The 18854-nt window shown below is 49.3% G+C and overlaps 1 protein-coding gene across 10 annotated transcripts in view; it reads right to left on the reverse strand.

Annotated features, from left to right (window-relative positions):
- The window catches only part of CEP68 (centrosomal protein 68), a 30655-nt gene that overhangs the window by 3841 nt on the left and 7960 nt on the right, over positions 1 to 18854 (reverse strand). For 2 of the 10 annotated variants that reach the window (XR_010149421.1, XR_010149420.1), the window contains exons 2-7: positions 13364 to 13766; positions 10185 to 11711; positions 9015 to 9228; positions 8763 to 8885; positions 5195 to 5291; positions 450 to 623 (exon numbers count right to left, since the gene is read on the reverse strand). Coding sequence is in view for 4 of the 10 variants with exons in the window: in XM_016948637.4 (XP_016804126.2) it covers positions 454 to 623; positions 5195 to 5291; positions 8763 to 8885; positions 10185 to 11711; positions 13364 to 13720 (2274 nt within the window). In the remaining 6 variants the exon portion in view is untranslated. Of the gene's footprint in view, positions 1 to 449; positions 624 to 2614; positions 2878 to 5194; positions 5292 to 8670; positions 8886 to 9014; positions 9229 to 10184; positions 11712 to 13363; positions 13767 to 18854 lie in introns of those variants that run through there. The other 8 variants (XR_010149423.1, XR_010149422.1, XM_016948637.4 and 5 more) reach the window with 5 other exon arrangements.

Genomic DNA, 18854 nt, shown 5'->3' on the forward strand with positions numbered 1-18854 from the left:
GGTTTCTCTAAGCACTTGGTGCTGTCAGAGATGCTTGGAGATGGAGTACCAAATGAGCTGGGGAGAAGATCCTGCAGAACAGGGGTGGCCAGGTCATGGCCCCATACTGGAAAAGTGTACCTATGCAGAAATAAAGTAGGTGTACAGATAAGTTGTGCTGCTCTTGTCTTGGGATGGCAGGGTTGGTGGTGAAGAAAGTGCCATAGAAATGGCAGCAGAGGCACCCTCATCCTCAGCAGGCAGCAGGGGTGAACAGTAATGGAAAGCACCACAGTGAGCCTTCATCATCATAGGAAGACCAGCAACTCCTTTTTTAGTACCATTGGCTGTCTTCTTCCAGTATCTCATTTGTTTAAATAATAGTTCTTGGCTCAACAAGCTTCTGAGTAGTGGCCAACTGTTACAGCAGGGTTGGTGGGCAAATTTTCTTTTTGAGTTCCTCTACTTACCAGGTTAAACCCCTTCACATGGGTGCTCCATTGCCACCATGGGCTTTTTGTCAGGGATAAGGGTGCAGCCAGCCAGCATGTCCAGAGAGGCCAAGATAGAGTCATACAGGCGATCTGCGTGGCTCTCCAGCTCACCAGACTGCTTTGCGATCCTCCCAAGGACATCCTCTAAAACTAACAATGAGGTTCAAAGAAATTAAACCAGAAATAAAACCCATGCAAGTGTTGTCCAGTAAGCATTTTCAAAAGAACATACAAGGGTATAGTATTTTACACAAAGTAGGACCTGGCAGTAGTTTCTGAATGTCTGCCCTTTTTTAACAGTGATTCTCCAGGGACTTCTGTTGCACTGGAGAACCTATGTTGTTAACTTCTGATTAAAGCTAAGAAAAGAACCCACTGACTCCACTTTGAAATTACGTAATTCACAGAAGGGCACAGAGATATTATGGTTTTCTGATGGCTGGTATTACCTGACTTTAGAGGTAAGACAGGTATCTCTGTAAGGGCACATCCAGATCCTCTTGGGCATAAGGCTTAAATAAAACGACATGCCAAGGTTCAGATGCTTACCTCTGCTACCAGGTCTATCAGTTTCTATTGGCTGGGAAGAATGTTATTTCACATGGGTGGTCTGTAATAGATTTGGGAGTGCTTGAGATCCTTTGTTTTGTGGGCCTCAGTGAACAGACTGAAAAAGAAAATGACCTGGCCAGGCGCAGTGGCTCACGCCTGTAATCCCAACAACACTTTGGGAGGCCAAGGCGGATGGATTGCCTGAGGTCAGGAGTTGGAGACCAGCCTGACCAACATGGAGAAACCCCGTCTCTACTAAAAATATAAAAAAATTAGCCGGGTGTGGTGGCGCATGCCTGTAATCCCAGCTACACGGGAGGCTGAGGCAGAATGGCTTGAACCCGGGAGGCAGAGGTTGTGGTGAGCCAAGATTGTGCCATCGCACTCCAGCCTGGGCAACAAGAGTGCAACTCTGTCTCAAAAACAAAACAAAACAAAAAAATGACCCGAAAGCAGTCTAAGGGAAGATTCACTCCCGCAGTGTCAGAATTGTTGTTCATGTGAGGAAGGGATGGGCTAGGGTCAGAGTGCATCTCACACAGCAGGCTTTTTTCTTTTTTCAAAAATTTATTTTTGTTAAGCACAAAGGCTGTCTTAGTTTCCTGCACCTTTATCAGCTGTGCTTATACTCTCCCTAGTTTCCTGCCACAGCTGTAACATCTGTCAGTAGAGGAAGGGAAAGGGGAAGCTGCTTATCTGCAGACAATGCTGACTGGATGAGTGGAAGGAGAAGGAACACAGGCTGGCTGTATTGAGATCTCCTAGGGAAGCCACATCAGTGCGGTGTCATCAGGGCAAAGTGCTGTCCACAAAGAGAGTTGGCAAAGTGTGGCAGAGGATTGCAGTCAGGCGCACGGTAAAGCTTGGCTGTAAGGGTGGCTGGGCTGGGTTCTACCCTCCAGTTTCTTTTTTTTTTTTTGAGATGGAGTCTCACTCTGTCACCCAGGCTGGAGTGCAGCGGCACAAATCTCGGCTCACTACAACCTCCGCCTCCCAGGTTCAAGCGATTCTCCTGCCTCATCCTCCCCAGTAGTTGGAATTACCAGCGCCCACCACCACGCCCGGCTAATATTTGTATTTTTAGTAGAGACAGGGTTTCGTCATGTTGGCCAGGCTGGTCTCGAACTCCTGACCTCAGGTGATCCACCCGCCTTGGCCTCCCAAAGTGCTGGGATTACAGGCATGAGCCACCGCAGCTGGCTAACCCCTCTGGTTTCATTAGACCTTTGCCCAGTCTTCTTGTGCGATGTCACAGAAACATTGGTTCAGGGACCTTTATGTTTTTGAACTTTTATTTACCTATTTATTTTGAGACGGAGTCTTACTCTTGTTGCCCAGGCTGGAGTACAGTGGCGTGATCTCGGCTCACTGCAACCTCTGCCTCCCGGGTTCAAGCGACTCTCCTGCCCCAGCCTCCTGAGTAGCTGGGATTACAGGCGCCCGCCACCATGCCCAGCTAATTTTTGTACTTTTAGTAGAGATGGGGTTTCGCCATGTTGGCCAGGCTGGTCTTGAACTCCTGCCCTCAGGTGATCTGCCCGCTTGGCCTCCCAAAGTGTTGAGATTACAGGCGTGAGCCACCGCGCACGGACGCTTTTGAACTTTTATTTAGACTGTCAGAATGTTTGGTTGGGGCCAAATAAAAGAAGTTGGGAAGGACTGGAACAAACATGTTTGTAGGCTGGCTCTATGGACTTTTGACAGCGTGCTCCTGGCGGAAGAAAAGTTAAGTTTTGCACCCGCTGGAGAGAGACACTGACGTCTCAAGGGGGAAACAGCCACATTCCTGATTATTTCAAGCAGATGGATGGGGAAGGGCTGTGTGTCAATCTGAAAGAGCCTGGATACATATCTGAAAACCAAAGAAAACCCCAAAGCCAGTAAAAAACCTCTTGATAGAGCAAAGTGGGACTAAGCACAGAAAAGTATTATTAAATTGATTTTAAAATGAAGGTCAAAAAACCTGAAGCTTTTAAGAGGCCTTTTTTTTTTTTTTTTTTTTTTTTGAGAAGGAATTTCGCTCTTGTTGCCCAGGCTGGAGTGCAATGGCGCAATCTCAGCTCACTGCAACCTCCACCTCCTGGGTTCAAGCGATTCACCTGCCTCAGCCTCCAGAGTGGCTGGGATTACAGGCGCTCCCCACCACGCCCGGCTAATTTTGTATTTTTAGTAGAGACGGGGTTTCTCCATGTTGGTCAGTCTGGTCTCGAACTCCCGATCTCAGGTGATCTGCCCACCTTGGCCTCCCAAAGTGCTGGGATTACAGGCGTGAACCACTGTGTCCGGACTAGAGGCCTACTTTTACACATGGCCTCTGTGAAGAGAGGAGCCGCTCAGGCCTCTGCACCTCCAGACACTGGGAAGCTGCGGAAAGCCAGTGCCCAGGGGCTCTGCCAGGCTGCCACTTCTCCTGTGGCCTGTGGCAAATCCACAACTATCCATCTCACAGGGCTGTGATTAAATGGAGAACACTGATGTGCCAACTGCTTCAGTAAAATGCTGGTGTAAATTACATGCAGCAAAGGAGCTTGGCACATGGAATTTCTGCCCCAATAAAAAATCTAAGAACCCTAGTGAAAATGCCAGAAGAGCCAAAACAAAGGCCTTAAAAGGGCAGGGGATTGCAAAGAGCTCATATAATTCACACTAGAGAATCACTTACCTGCTGAAAACTATTCAGTGGTCCCTGTCCACTGATGCCTCTCAACCCTAGAGATTTTTCTTCCCAGGGTACACTTAGCAATGTGTAGAAACATTTTGGGTTGTCACAACTGTGGGGAAGCAGGGATTTACTGGGGCCAGGGGTGCTGCTAAACATCCTGCAATGCATAGGACAATTCCCCACAAAATCATGCGGCCAATATGGCAAAAGCGCCAAGGCTGAGAAATCCTGCTGTACACCCTTCACGGTATGCACCTGCCCACCATGCTGGTCAGGAAAGTGCCTCCTCATTGCCTCTCAAGCCCGTGGGACCTGCCCAGCTTTGCTTCGGCGGTTGTATTCCAGTATAAATCCCATCTCACTCAAAAATGTAAAATGAGGCATAATATAGGCAGGCTGTCAGCACTTGATTTACAGTCTTGCAGGAAATTAGGGGCTGCCATCAGTTCAAGGCTTTACCCTACCATTCTCTTAGCTCATCCTCCCTATCATATCCTCATCCCCCATGCCCTCGTCCTGTAAAGACAATGAAAACTGTAAATCCTTGGCACCCAGCATGCTTAGATACATGCCTGAGGTCTGTGATTTTCACTTTCCTAAATGGGGAACCCATCCTACAAAATGGGCTCAAGTGGCCGGGTGCAGTGGCTCACGCCTGTAATCCCAGCACTCTGGGAGGCTGAGGCAGGCGAATCACCTGAGATCGGGAGTTCAAGACAGGCCTGACCAACATGGAGAAACCCCATCTCTACTAAAAACACACAAAAAATAGCCGGGCATGGTGGCGCATGCCTGTAATCCCAGCTACTCAGGAGGCTGAGGCAGAAGAATCACTTGAACCCGGGAGGCAGGTGAACTTGCGGTGAGCCAAGATGGCACCACAGCACTCCAGCCTTGGCAACAAGAGCGAAACTCCATCTCAAAAGCAAAACAAAACAAAAAGGGGCTTGAGCTTGGTTTGCACACTACTGCCACCCTGTCCCCTAAGTTCTTTATTCAGTCTGTTCCCTGAGGACAGACTGACTGTCCTCAGATACTTTTGAGCAATACAATCCTTTTCTGAAACAAATATTTCCCCAAAGCAGGACACAAGGCAGATAATCAGAGAGGAATTCAACCTGGGCTAGGTAAGGTAGGGAACCAAAGGGATACCCACTAAATACCCTAGCCACAAACTAAGGATGGTGGATTAATACTAGGATTCCTACCCAGACTACCACCAGAAAAATACAAAAGCAGAAGCAAAAGACAGCGTCATTCTTGCAGGCTCAATGCCTAATTTGTAATGGGCTTGGTTTTATAACCATGACTGCCTCTAAGCAGGTGTGTAGGGGCAGTGATGGGCAGCGACGCGTGGAGCTGGCAGATGGGGCATGGGGCATCTCGGGCAGTGGGTGTGGGCAGGGGCTCTTGTGGTACCAGCTCCTTACCAGGGATAGTGCGGTCCCTGGGCCTGCTGCTGACAGGGATTAAGCTCTGGCTAAATCCAAAACCTTAAGCATCTCACCTGGGGTGTTCTCCAACAGGCACTGAAGAAGAATCTCCCCCTTCTGTAAGACACTCTCCGTCAGAGACTGATGTTCATCTATATCTTTCTTAAATTGCTTAAGGCGTATCAGAAAAAGAAAAGGAAGAAGCTTCGTTACTATTGTTTTGTAAACGTTATTTGAAAAGCACAGCATGCAGGGTAGCCTTATTCCCCTCTAATGTGTAAGATTCACCCCATCAGGTCTGCAGAATTCCCCAAGTAAACAGTGCAACAGTTTAACTTCAGCTTCTTTGAACCCAAGGTAAATAGAGTCAGTAGTTTTTCCTGTTTAGTTTGACATCAGAAGCATCTTCCCTGACAGAGGCTGGCTCACAAACAGCTTGGAGTTAGGGTCTCCTCCTACCGCCCTCACCTCATGGGGTTCTCTTTTAATTCAGGGCTATGGGAGTCTCAGAATTTATTCCATTCTAATGGACCACAGGAGATCTGCCATTAAACTGACCGCAGGGAGCCACTGTCTCTACCTCTGCTCCTCCCTCCATGTCTTTGCTCTGTGCAGACCACAAGGGTAACTACCTCAACATCTGGGAAGCTGTGAGTTTCCCAAGCAACTCATTTGCTTTCCCCTCTTGGCTACCGAGCTGGTGTTCTTGATGTTCGTTTAGCAGTTAAGAAGTGTAAAGTCAGCCAGGCACGGTGGCTCACACCTGTAATCCCAGCACTCTGGGAGGCCAAGGTGGGCGGATCACCGGAGGTCAGGAGTTTGAGACCAGCCTGACCAACATGGAGAAACCCCGTCTCTACTAAAAATACAAAAAAATTAGCCGGGTGTGGTGGCGCATGCCTGTAATCCCAGCTACTCGGGAGGGTGAGGCAGGAGAATCGCTTGAACCTGGGAGGCAGGGGTTGCAGTGAGCCGAGATCACACCATTGCACTCCAGCCTGGGCAGTAAGAGAGAGACTCTGTCTCAAAAAAAAAAAAAAAAAAAAAAAAAAGGTAAAGTCAAATCCATGACCACCTTTAGTACAGGGTGTAGAACTTGGTGACTGATTTTTATAAATTTTTAAATTTTTAACAGAAATAGAGACAGGGTCTCACTATTTTGCCCAGGCTGGTCTCAAACCCCTGAACTCAAGCGATCCACCTGCCTCAGCCTCCCAAAGTACTGGGATTACAGGTATGAGCCACCGTGCCCAGCCAGAACTTGGTGTTTTACCATTTTGAAGTGATAGTTTTACCCTTGGATTTACTATTTTCCTGTCTTCAGTTTTCCTTTACCCTGATACCTATACTTATTATTTTATTCTCTAGTACTGTAGTGTGGTTTATGTGCTGCTGCAACCCCGTGTTAAGACAAAATACAAGTATATAAGAAAATGAATCACAGTTAAAATATGTGAACACACACACGCTCGCTTATACTAGGTCTTAATCCAAGCAGGAGTCAAGATAGCACACACATACGCATGAGCCATGCACAATTCTGTGCGGGCAAGGGGCTAGCAGTACAGTCCCACTTTGTGACAGCTGTATGGGTGACACAAGAGGCCTATGCCTCACTGACCTGCACGAGTGACTCCCAGCTCAAATCTCAGCTCTACCTACAAAGCAAGCTGGTTGTTTCCGTCTAGCCTAGAAGCTGACGTACAGAAGGCTGGCAGGAGGGGTAAGACGGAGGGATGGAATTATTCTGTTTGCACCTGCTCTGACAAGCCAGGAAAGGCCACTAAGCCAGGTCTACCAGGGCAGTTTCCTCTCTCTGTAGTGGTACTGGTCCTGGGCCCTGCACAGCTGCGTGCATGCACGTGGAGTCTGCATACAGGACCCTTGGAGTCAGCCTTTCTCTCCTTCCTCAAGCTCACTCCACCCTAGTGGGAATGCTGTTTCCTGCAGTGTGGAGAGGAACTCATTGTGGAGTTCCTCAAAGTGAGGAACTCAAAGCAACCTCTCTCCACACTGCAGGAAACAGCATTCCCACTAGGGTGGAGCAGCTGGCCCAGCCTGCCCAGGTCAAGCAAGGCTCCTCCCTACACTTTAGTTGGCCCCAAGTTGGAAAACAAAGCCCCTCCCTTCCTCTAGCTGGAGTATGGTCCCAGGAAGGCCCTCAGTCAGCTCAGCCCTGGCCCAAGCACATGTAAATTGTGTCCTCTGCTGCTGAAGATATGGTCAGGTTATAAGGTTGTAGGAATTCAAAGAATTGTTTTAGAAAACTCCTTCCAGACTAGCCTCAGGCTCAGACCATGGATATCCCTCTGCTTCTTCATGAAGAGATTAGAAAGGTGCAGCCAACCAGATATGCTAGAAGGCAGGAGTTCAGCCAAGGTTAACGTTAGACTTAGGGATGACAACTATATAATTTATCCTCCAATTCAGGACACTTCTGAGACTGAAAGGGGACCTATTATTATGCCAGAACAACAGGCACAAACTGGGACGCAGTCATCCTAAATCTAGGACCAAGTTAACAAAAATCCACATTAGTATTTCCAAATAACAAAATCTTAATGAAAAAGAAACAAGAAAACTAAAACCAAACCCAAATACATACACACGCACACAAACTGACGTCAGAGTTTTTGTTTGTTTTTTGAGACGGTCTCAAGTCTGTGGCCCAGGCTGGAGTGCAGTGGTGTGATTTTGGCTCACTGTAGCCTCTGCCTGCCGGGTTCCAGTGATCCTCCTGCTAGTGCATGCCACCACACTCAGCTAATTTTTTATGTTTTTTTTTTTTTTTTCTGTAGAGACGAGGTCTCACTATATTGCCCAGGCTGGTCTGGAACTCCCAGGCTCAAGCGATCCTCCAGCCTCAGCATCCCAAAGTGCTGGGATTAATAGTGTGAGCCAAGGTGCCTGGCCTAGATTTCTATTTAAATACCATCAAAATGCCCTATTGTAGATTCTGGAGTCAGTACAATTTCAGCTCAGATCTTTAAATAGTGGTGCAGTCCAATAGGACTTTATGTGGTGATGGAAGTGTTCTACATCTGCACTGTTCTACGTGGTAGCCACTAGACAAATGTGATGGTTGAACATGCAGAATGTGGCTAGTGCAAATAAAAAAATCTGAGTCTTTAATTTTACTTCAATAGCCATACATAACTAGAGGCGTCATAATAGTGCAAGTCTGTCTTTATAATCCCTGAGACATTTGGAAAATTATATTGCACATCACCCTAAAGTATTTTTGTTTTTAATTAAGAAAAAACTTTTTTTTGAGAGGGGGGGTCTTGCTATGTTGCTCAGGCTGTACTCGAACTCCTGGGCTCAAGCAATCTTCCTGCCTCAGCTTCCAGAGTAGCTGGGATAAAAGACTTGTCCCACTGCACCTGCCAGCCCAAAACCTAAAGTATTTTTGATTTGAGATAAATATATTGTATCTTCAAGCTCCATTTGGCCTGGGAAATAATTCATGCATTTTACAAAGCGTTCCGCTTTAAGAATGTGAAGCTCTAATTAGATTTCAAGTATAATAGTCAACTGAGCTATAACATACCAGACATTGGTTATTTGAGATTTTACTTTGTAATCGAGTAATTTAGCCACACTCTTGTGAGGGAACAAGCCAGAGCCAGGACCGCATATTACCCGGTAAAGCTGCAGAGAAGACTTGAGACTTGTAAGATTGGACCTGGCTGCAGTCCCGTGGTCAGTAACATCTGCAACATTATACAGCCAGCAGATCAGCTCTTCCAGCTGACAGCAAAATGTCTGCAGAGACAAATAAAAGGACACATGGTGTTACTGATCGAACAGCTATTTATGTTATCAAAAGGCTAAAAATATCAGGAGGACTTGGAGACAGACTGTGCACCTTCAGTCTCCTCTCTCCTTGCTCACCTGTCCCGACTCCATGACTCTATACCTCCCTCTGCCAAAGCAATGAAAACCACAGGCTGGTGTGACATCAAAAATGACAGGCTGAGAAAACCCAGCCTTGCAGGTAGGAATGGAGCAGCCCAGAAGAGGCGTGCCTGCCATGGAAACCAATTCTTGGATCAGCACCATTACTAACTAGAATCAGCATCTTGGAGCCAGATACGTCCATGTTTCTCTGGAAAAGTGAATGTAAAATAAATGACTAAAATCATGACTAACCTGAAGCTATAGCCAAGAACAACTTTACCTCATGGCATCTCAATCTTTTATCAGTAAAGAGGGGTCCATGATAACGTGTCCTACCTACCTCACAAGACAAAATAACCACGTCACCTCCTGGGAAGGTGAAAGCCCCCCGCAAGTGCTAGGACACGTTCCTGGACAGGCACATTCCTGAACCTTCAACATGTCTGGGAATGCACCGAAGCCCTCAACATGAATTATTTAATGCACACAACATCCTAAGAAGGCAGGGCTCCACATTTTACAAATGAGCAAACTCAAGAGGCTGAGCCAACATTCCAAAGACAGCAGTGCCATGTTTCAAATTCAGATGCCTGACACCGATAACCTTATTCCACGCAGTGTTCTTTATACCTCCAGATATTAAGTCATTTGGTTCACAAGATGGTCCGGTGGCCACAAAGTCTAGGCAACAGTACATCCAATGCCCCTAACTTTGCACTTAAACCACTGTGGCAAATGAAGCTCTGAGAAGTCCTGCAGTCAAGAAAGCCACTTACCTTTGTTTAGCCCAGTGTTTCCTAAAGGCATCTGTGCACAAAACCTTTTTTGTTCAGAATACCTCTGAGTTAGGAAGCAGCCAAGGGTAGTGGCTAAGAGCTCAGCCTCTGCAAATAGTCTACCTGGGTCTGATTCTTGGCTCAAGCCCTTGCTAATTATAAGTGGGCATGTTACCTAACCTCTCTCTGCTCTTTCCTCCAAAAAGTAAAATGAGAACAGTGCTTACCTGGTAAAAGTTGTGAGGACTGAAAAAGATAAGGTACAGCACAATGCCTGGCACATAAAAAGTGCCTGGTCAACATGAACATGTTTTATTATGATGTTAGTGGATTGGGGGAAGAGACAAGACACCTGTACACAAAGCTTCCTAACGCTGAGTGTCATTACCTTCACACATTGCACCAGTGATTCTTTTCCCTGTTCTCCTCCTTTCCTGGGAAGCTGCCCTTCAGCATCTGGGTCTGAGAATGGCCACTGGTCCAACCTAGCTGGCAAGGAGGGGCGTGTTTTCAGCAGTCCAGAGGAGACCCCGAGGGCCTGGCTGCTCCCCAGACTGCCTTCCCCTGCGGAGTCGTGGGCACGGACGAAGGAGCGCAGGAAACAGGGATTCTGGCCCTCAGGATCCCCAGATCCTTGGAGGGCAGCTCCAGGGGGAAGCTGGCTTTGGCTGGAGCTTGAAGGGAGGGAAGCTGGCCCATCACTGTCTGACACTTCCAAGGGGCTCTGCCCTTTGATATCCCCAGTGGGCAGGGTAACCAAGGTAGAAATGGATCCTAGATACGAAACCAGGCTAGAAACCTGTGTCAGCCGAGCGGGGAGGGCAAGATACTCGTCATCACTTTCCACTTCCTCTTCTGATTTCCACCTAGACTCTGTGCAGGTAGGGTGCCGGGCACTCTGGCTGGTCCTCTTCTCCCTCTCTGGCCTGGGCGAGGGCCACCCTCTGTCCCGTGTCCTTAGCTGGGGAGAGCCCATATCAAGGTGCTTGCCTATAGTCAGCCGGTCCTTCGCACCCCTCAGGGCTGGCTCTCTGCGCTCCCAACGAGCATCCCTACTGCCTGGGGCTCTGGGGGTAGATGCAAGTTGGCTCCAAGATGCCAAGCCCATGCCACCCTGTTTCTGGGGTACTCTGGAGGGCCACTGCTTAAGGCTTGGCTCTCTGGGCCCAGAAAATGGCAGGGCAGTGGCCTCTGCTGGTGGGCAGTTGGGGGAGACATTAGTAGGTGATTTGAGGGTGCTTGCTGGAGAGACAGAGAAGCTATCCAGGTCTACCCCGGAGTCCTGCAGGACAGGGTCAGCTGGCACACGGCTATCAAGGTGCTTTGGGAGCTGAGGCCCGGGCCTCAGTGGGTAAGTATAGTCAAGCAGATCTTCATACTCTTTATTTGGGTTCCAGAGAGGGGAGTGGCGGTCGGGTGATGGAGGCAGGGAATCTGGCAGCACACAGGCCCAGTACTCAGCCTGGAAGGAGAGGCGTCTCCTGCCTAGCCCAGAAGCATCACCCCCAGAGAACACAGGCTGTGGTGACCACTGGGGCTGAGGTCCTAGCCCCACCACAGAGGAGGGTTCCTGGGGGACGACCGGCTCCAGGGAGGAGGAGACCTTGGCCAGAGAACCACCACGAGGCTCCGCCCTCTCCTGGTGACCCTGGAGACTGCTGCCTGTGGAGGAAGCAGAGATGCTGCAGCTGGAAGGCTGAGCTGCGGAACCTGGGCTTAGCACGGACTTCCACTGTGACAGGCAAGAGAGACCTGAGCTGTGAGGCTGCTGGCTGAGGTCCAGTGCCTGGGGCAAATCCGCTAGGGATGGATCATCTTCGGTATCAGCATCATGTCCTGAGCAAATAGTTGTTGTTCTGGGAAGGCTCAGAGTCTGAGGGAACTCCTCGGAGGAAGAAAGCTTGGTCTTCTCCACCTGCAATGATCAAAGGGACAAAAAGCACTTGGGTAAAAATCAAACCCAATTTCTTTCTTAGATGACAACCCAGGAGTTTCCTTGTGGGTCTAGACAGTATTTAGGAAAGACCTTAAAATGCAAAGTCTGCTGCCTGAGGCAAGAACCAGGCAATATGCACTGCCAGCAGCAGCACTGAGACCCTGCCTGTCTGGGAAGCAAGATGACTCCCATCTCCAGTCCTCTCCAAGGTTCTTCCTTCCTCCACAGGTATCCAGGGTGTGAGCAAGCAGAACTCAGACAGCTCTGTCATGATGAAGCTGGAATACAGTCCCTTACCTCTGAGAAGCGTCTCCTGGCAGACGAAACCCTCAATCACTCTGTCGCTAACAGGACATGTCCAAACCCAGGAGGTCGCCCCAGACCCCATCCTGCTCAGTTCACACGCCAGTGGTAACTGAACACTAGCAGAATGACTGGTTCATCTCAGCTTCTTCACTGAATTTTTTATCTGCTTAATGAAGAACTCACCCCCGAGGGAAGCAGGACAGCACAGTGTTGAAGGACATGGGTTTTGGAGCCAGACAAACCTGAGGCCAGCCCCTAACTCTGCCACCTTCCAGATGTATGACTTCGAGCCTCACTTTCCTCCCCTCATAGCACCAGCTCCTCAGAAGGTAAGGATTAAATACACCCATGTGTGCAAAGCACATGGGAAGAGCTTAACGAACAACAGGAATTCTAATAATAAGCACCGGACTCATCCCCGTGAAAGGCCATTTCTGTGTCTGTTTATGATTCGCTTCCTGCCTCACCGAATCTCTGACTCACAGGTGCCAGAGCCTCCCACTGCCCCTTGCTCCCAGGCAGGTGGGGCCCAGCCTCTGTTCTCTCCCAGTCCCGCTCAGAGCCTCCTCACAGGATGCAGCCCCACAAGGGGACCCTGCAGCAGCCAAGGCTACAATGACACCGAGAAGATCAAAGCCATTCCCAGGAAAGGCCTTGGCAAGCAGAACAGAAAAGAATGTAAGAGCTGGGCAGAACAGATCATTCCGGTCACCTCCCAATGATACTGAGGGCCTGAAAGATCTGGTGATTTGCCTGCAGTCACAGAACCTGGTAGGATTCCCTGCCCCATGTGACTCCCACTAGGAGAAGCTGCCTGGCAGTCAGAGAAGCCCAAGGAATTCTCCTTAACCAGGGACAGTGCTGCCTACTACAGGGCTCCAAGGTTCTGACATGTCCCTTGGGTCTGAAGAGGATTTAGGTTCAGAGCCCCCAGGAGCCCAAAGCCCTGGACACTCCTTTCCCAAGTCTCTTCAGGGTACCCCTAAAGCCTTTAATCACCAAGTCAGAAACACGACAGGGCTCTCCTTGCCAGAATTCCCCTGGCCTAGACCTCTGGGCAGCAGCCTCTTGGCCTATAATCCCTGGTCCTTAAAAAGTCACCAGTCACTCTTGAGGAACAGGAGATAACCGTGGACAGTCCCCCCGGCCGGTCCTGAGGCCCAGCTCTCTAGCTGAACCTGCAAAACAGAAATCATCATACTCAGGCCCCTCCAATTCCTCACCCTGCACAGTAGCGAGGAAAGGATGCAAGATGGTGAGGAAATCCTGAACAAATTCCCAAACGACAGCAATGGGTCCATCTACAGTCTTGCCTTAGTACCTACCTGGCTTTCCCCGGAGAGCAGAAGGTCTCCAGACCCCATGGTGGCAGGAGGCAGGCCACTGAGTGCAGGCTCAGACCTCTCAGCTACGGGCTCTCTGTTGGCATCACTGGCCTGTGGCTGGTGGGCTCTAGAGGGGCCGCCAGGGTCAGTCCCAATCCAGCAAGTAGGGGCAGGTATCCCTTCTGCCCCCCATACAGGGGAGATGAGCCCTCCCTCAGCTTCCAGGCGTGGGGGCTGCTCCCCACTCATGGGCCCTGGGATGTCCAGCTCCCGCTCCCTGCAGCTCCCTCTCCCATAGGACTGGGCCTTTGTGTCTTCAGATGCTTCCGCTTCTGCCTTTTCTTCACCCAGGGCCATTGAGACTCCCTACCTAGGTCAGGGTTCTGCTGAAGACTTCAGCTTCCTACAAAACAGGGGAAGGGAGAGAAAAATATAAATCTTCTACATCTGTGTTCAGGAAGTCTTGCTCTTTAACAATTAAGGCAAACATATTTTTGGTCAAAGAAAAAAGGAAACAAATGGTGACTACTTCCTCAGAGGAGCACCGAGTTCCGGCTTTTCCCTGGCCCCAGACCTTTCCAAAGGGGACGCAGAAGCACACCATTTCCCCTCTGCTTTCATGGTGGATGGTGCCATCCCCACCAGCAGAAACCCAGGAGGGTCAACACAGGTCCAAAGTCCAATCAAGGCTGGGGTCCTGCCTAAGTCACCTTTTTGCCCTTTTAGCCCAACCCCACTGGGTAAGAGGCCTGGTGGGACCCTTCCTGTGCACAGGCCCATAGTGGTTCTGTTGTCGTAACGGTCCCCTCAGCAAGCAACTCAGGCCTGGCTCTGACTGTTCTATCCTAGAGAACAGCAAGTCAGGGCATGCCCAGGCCTCAGCTGGGCACTGGAAGAATGCCCTCCAAGATGCTTGGCTCTGCCTGGCAGAGGAGGGAGGACCCTCTCTTTTCTTTTCTTTTTTTCTTTTTTCTGAGACAGGGTCTTACTCTGTCACCCAGGCTGGAGTGCAGTGGCATGATCTCAGCTCACTGCAGCCTCGACCTCCCTGGGCTCAGGTGATCCTCCCACCTCAGCCTCCTGAGTAGCTGGGACTACAGGCACATGCCACCACGCCTGGCTAATTTTTCTATTTTTAGTAGAGACAGGGTTTCACCATGTTGCCCAGGCTGGGACCCTCTCAAAGCACAGAAACCACATCCAGGCTATGGAACAGGTGAGAGCTACTTGTTCCAAGGATGGCCAGTGACCAAAGAGAAAGAGATCAGCAACTCTCCTCAGGCTGGCCTGGGTTATGCTGCACCTGGTGATGGAGGGAAGCTGTGGAAAGCTGGTGGGTAACAGTGGTAGGGTAAGTGTAACACAGCATGTGTGCACATGAGAGCGAGAGCCAATCAGCAGGCAGGCAGGCGAGGGAGCACAGGCCGAGCACTCAGGGAAGGATGATGATTTGGGAGCTGAATCTGCAAACAGGACCATTCCAACACAAAGAGGTTCAGGAACAACAGAGGGACATCACCCTCAGCCTAAGCATGCCAGCAAAAGTTGATGCTGAGAGCCCTGGTGGGATGGGGTAGGGGGCCAAAAAGCCAACAGGAGGAAGACCAATGCTGGAGGACGTGGAAGGGGAGGTAACGGAACCGTGAATGCCCAGGATGTCGGCAGCCACCCGGAGTGCACTGGGCCAACCTCAAAGCTTAAACGTGGGCAGAAATGGCCTTGTTTCCTTAGTCAGGAGGCAAAGAGATGGTAAGAGGAGATGCTGGTGGAGAGCCTGCAAAGGGGGAATGGCTGCGGGCTCATCTTACTCAGCTCACATGCTGGGAAATACCACCTAGATGGGCACTGCACACACTGAGGACGCCTTGCACTGGAATCCAAGAGGGCCCTTCCCTACCCTGCCTGATGGGGCATGCCAGGCTCCAGCCTGATTCAGAAGTGACCCTGGAGAAGACCATGCCCTTCGCACGGACGCTCGTCTAGTTCCCACAACCACCAGGTGGGGCAGGAACTAATCAGAAGATTATTTTTGACAGGTAATATACAGCTCAAATGTAAAATGCACAACAGATGTAAGTCTCTCTCCGCCCTTGTCCCCCATTCCTTTCCTAAAATGAGCCAGGGCAGGCAGAACATCTATGACAGTGCCTGGCATGGTATGGACACTAAGTGTTGGCTGTTGTCATTAGTGTCATGGGGAGGCATGGACAGAATCAGTGTAACAGGTCACCTTACAAGGAAGGACAAAGGAGCCAAATGGGAGAAAAAGCAGCCCACTTTTAAATACAAATCAAATAAAATATTTACTACTAGATACTCCCACAAAATCAGGGAATCAGCCTTACTAGTTTTGTGTATGACCCTTGTTTCCTGATGCAAATATCTATTTTCATCCTTCCCCCCCCTTTTTTCCCCCAGAAACTGAGTCTTGCTCCATCACCCAGGCTAGATAGAGTTCAGCCGTGTGATCTCAGCTCACTGCAACCTCCACCTCCCGGGTTCAAGCGATTCTCCTACCTCAGCCTCCTGGCTAGCTGGGACTACAGGCGTGCGCCACCATGCCTGGCTAATTTTTTTATATTTTTAGTAGAGATGGGGTTTCACCATGTTAGCCAGGCTGGTCTTGAACTCCTGACCTCAGGCAATCCACCCACCTCCCAAAGTGCTGGGATTATAGGCATAAGCCACTGTACCAGGCTTATCCTTCCCTCCCTTTTTTTTTTACATAAAAGTAGCAAACTGTATAGGTCATACTATTCAGAACCTTGGTTTTCTTTTCTCTACAAAAAATATCTAGGGGCTCATTCCTAAGCAATACAGCAGGTCCTTCAGTAACATCACTTGGTACGATATCTTTTTTTTTTTTTGAGACAGAGTCTCACTCTGTTGCCCAGGCTGGAGTGCACTGGTGCGATCTCAGTTCACTGCAACCTCCGCCTCCCTGGTTCAAGCAATTCTCCTGCCTCAGCCTCCCAAGCAGCTGGGATTACAGGCATGTGCCACCATGCCCAGCTAATTTTTGTGTGTGTGTATGTATGTGTGTGTGTGTGTGTATATATATATATATATATATATATATTTTTTTTTTTTTTTTTTTGAGACAGAGTCTCACTCTGTCTTCCAGGCTGGTGTGCAGTGGTGTGATCTCGGCTCACTGCAACCTCTGCCTCCTGGGTTCAAGCAATTCTCTGCCTCAGCCTCCCGAGTAGCTGGGATTACAGGCACCCGCCACCACACCTGGCTAATTTTTATATTTTTAGTAGAGATGGGGTTTCACCATCCTGGCCAGGCTGGTCTTGAAATTCTGACCTTATGATCCACCTGCCTCAGCCTCCCAAAGTGCTGGGATTACAGGCGTGAGCCACCGTGCCTGGCCAATTTTTGTATTTTTAATAGAGACGGGGTTTCGCCATCTTGGCCAGGCTGGTCTTGAACTTCTGACCTCGTGATCCACCCGCCTCAACCTCCCAAAGTGCTAGGATTACAGGTGTAAGCCACACCGCCCAGCCGGTCCAATGTCTTTTCATTATATCATTGATAAGAAACCCTGATTCCTGACTGAGGTCACTGTCTGTATGGAGTGTGCACATTCTCCCCATGTCTGCCTGGATGATATCCAGTTCATCTGGATACTCGGGTTTCCTCCCACATCCTGAAAACATATACTTAGGTGAATGGGGCTGACTACATGGTCCTGGTCTGAGTGTGGGTATATGAGTGAGCGTGCCCTGCCATGGGATGACGTCCTGCCCATGATTGGTTCCCTCCTTACACCCTCAGCTGCTGGGACAGGCTCCAGCTACCTGCGAACTTGAACCCATTTGAGTAAGCAGGTAAATCATAATCTTGTGTGTTTTTTTTTTTTTTTTTTTTTTAAGATGAAGTCTCGGTTTGTCACCTAGGCTGGAGTGCAGTGGCGTGATCTTGGCTCACTGCAACCTCCGGCCCCTGGCTTCAAGCAATTCTCCTGCCTCAGCCTTCTGAGTAGCTGGGACTACAGACACTCACCACCATGCCTGACTAATTTTTGTATGGGGTTTCACCATGTTGGCCAGGCTGATCTGGAACTCCTGACCTCAAATGATCCGCCCTAGTTGGCCTCCCAAAGTGCTGGGATTACAGGCATGAGCCACCACGCCTGGCTCATCTTACTTGTTTTTATTCATCTTTCATAAATGTATGTACAGCTCACATATATTTCAATATTTAATTTAAAAGTGTTTTAGTCTTTATTTAGAAGTTTGGTGATGCTTTCATGACCAGAAATATGCCATAGGAGCTTAACTCTTATTTATATCAATTAGACTATGGTAAAATTGGTTTCGTTATATGTCCTTTCAAGTGGCAGAGTCACGGTTTCCAAGAACTTACTGACGACATCAAGTGAGGACTTACCGTACAAAGACAGCTTCCTCTTTCTTTTTCATTACTGACCAGTACTGTATTCTGGTGTAAGGACGCACTAGTTTATTTCACCAGTCCCTTATTAGTGGACATTTGGGTTATTTCTAGTCTTTTTTGCTAGTCCAAACAATGCTATGATGAGTCACTATGCACACACATTTGTGCTGGCACATCCTCAGCATAAATTGCAGAAGAAGAGCTGCTGAGGCGAAGGGTGCTTTTGGCACACACTGCCAAGTGGCCCTCTGCTGAGTGGTATCACTCTACACTCCACCAGCACATGTGAGGGCCAGTTCCCACGGGAGCCAGGGTCTTTAATCCTCACGTCACAGATGGGGAAACGAAGGCTCTGAGTGAGACAAGTCCAGGACTGCCCAACTCCAGAGCCCAAGCTGTTTATGAGCCAACTGGGGAATAAGTGATCAAACAGTTAAGCCACAAAGCAGAAGAGAGAGAAGACTGGTGGAGGGACAAAGAGAAGAGTGACAAGTCTTGCTGAGACAGAGATCTTACGGAGCCACATCCTCACCTTGTGGCTCATTAAGAAACTGCACATGAAGACGTTTACAGGCAAGTTTTGTTTTCATAAGTAGGGGAACAGCTGCGCCCGTGAGCTAGAAAAACCAGGGTGAAGGCTGGGTATAGCCCATAATTCCCAATTGCTACTTCTTGCTCCATTTCTTTTTTTTTTTTTTTTTGAGACGGAGTCTCGCTTTTTCGCCAAGGCTGGACTGCAGTGGCGCTATCTCGGCTCACTGCAAGCTCCGCCTCCCGGGTTCACGCCATTCTCCTGCCTCAGCCTCCCGAGTAGCTGGGACTACAGGCGCCCACCACCGCACCCAGCTAATTTTTTTGTATTTTTAGTAGAGATGGGGTTTCACCACATTAGCCAGGATGGTCTCGATCTCCTGACATCGTGATCTGCCTGCCTCGGCCTCCCAAAGTGCTGGGATTACAGGTGTGAGCCACCACGCCCGGCCTCTTGCTCGATTTCTAAAAACTCTCTCAATGGCTAGAGATCCCCCACACCCCTCACTAAAGGGTGCGATCTGGAGACAAGGTGCTGGAATAAGATGATGATGGGGCA

Source organism: Pan troglodytes, chromosome 12 (assembly GCF_028858775.2).
Source record: "Pan troglodytes isolate AG18354 chromosome 12, NHGRI_mPanTro3-v2.0_pri, whole genome shotgun sequence".
Lineage (NCBI taxonomy): Eukaryota > Metazoa > Chordata > Mammalia > Primates > Hominidae > Pan > Pan troglodytes.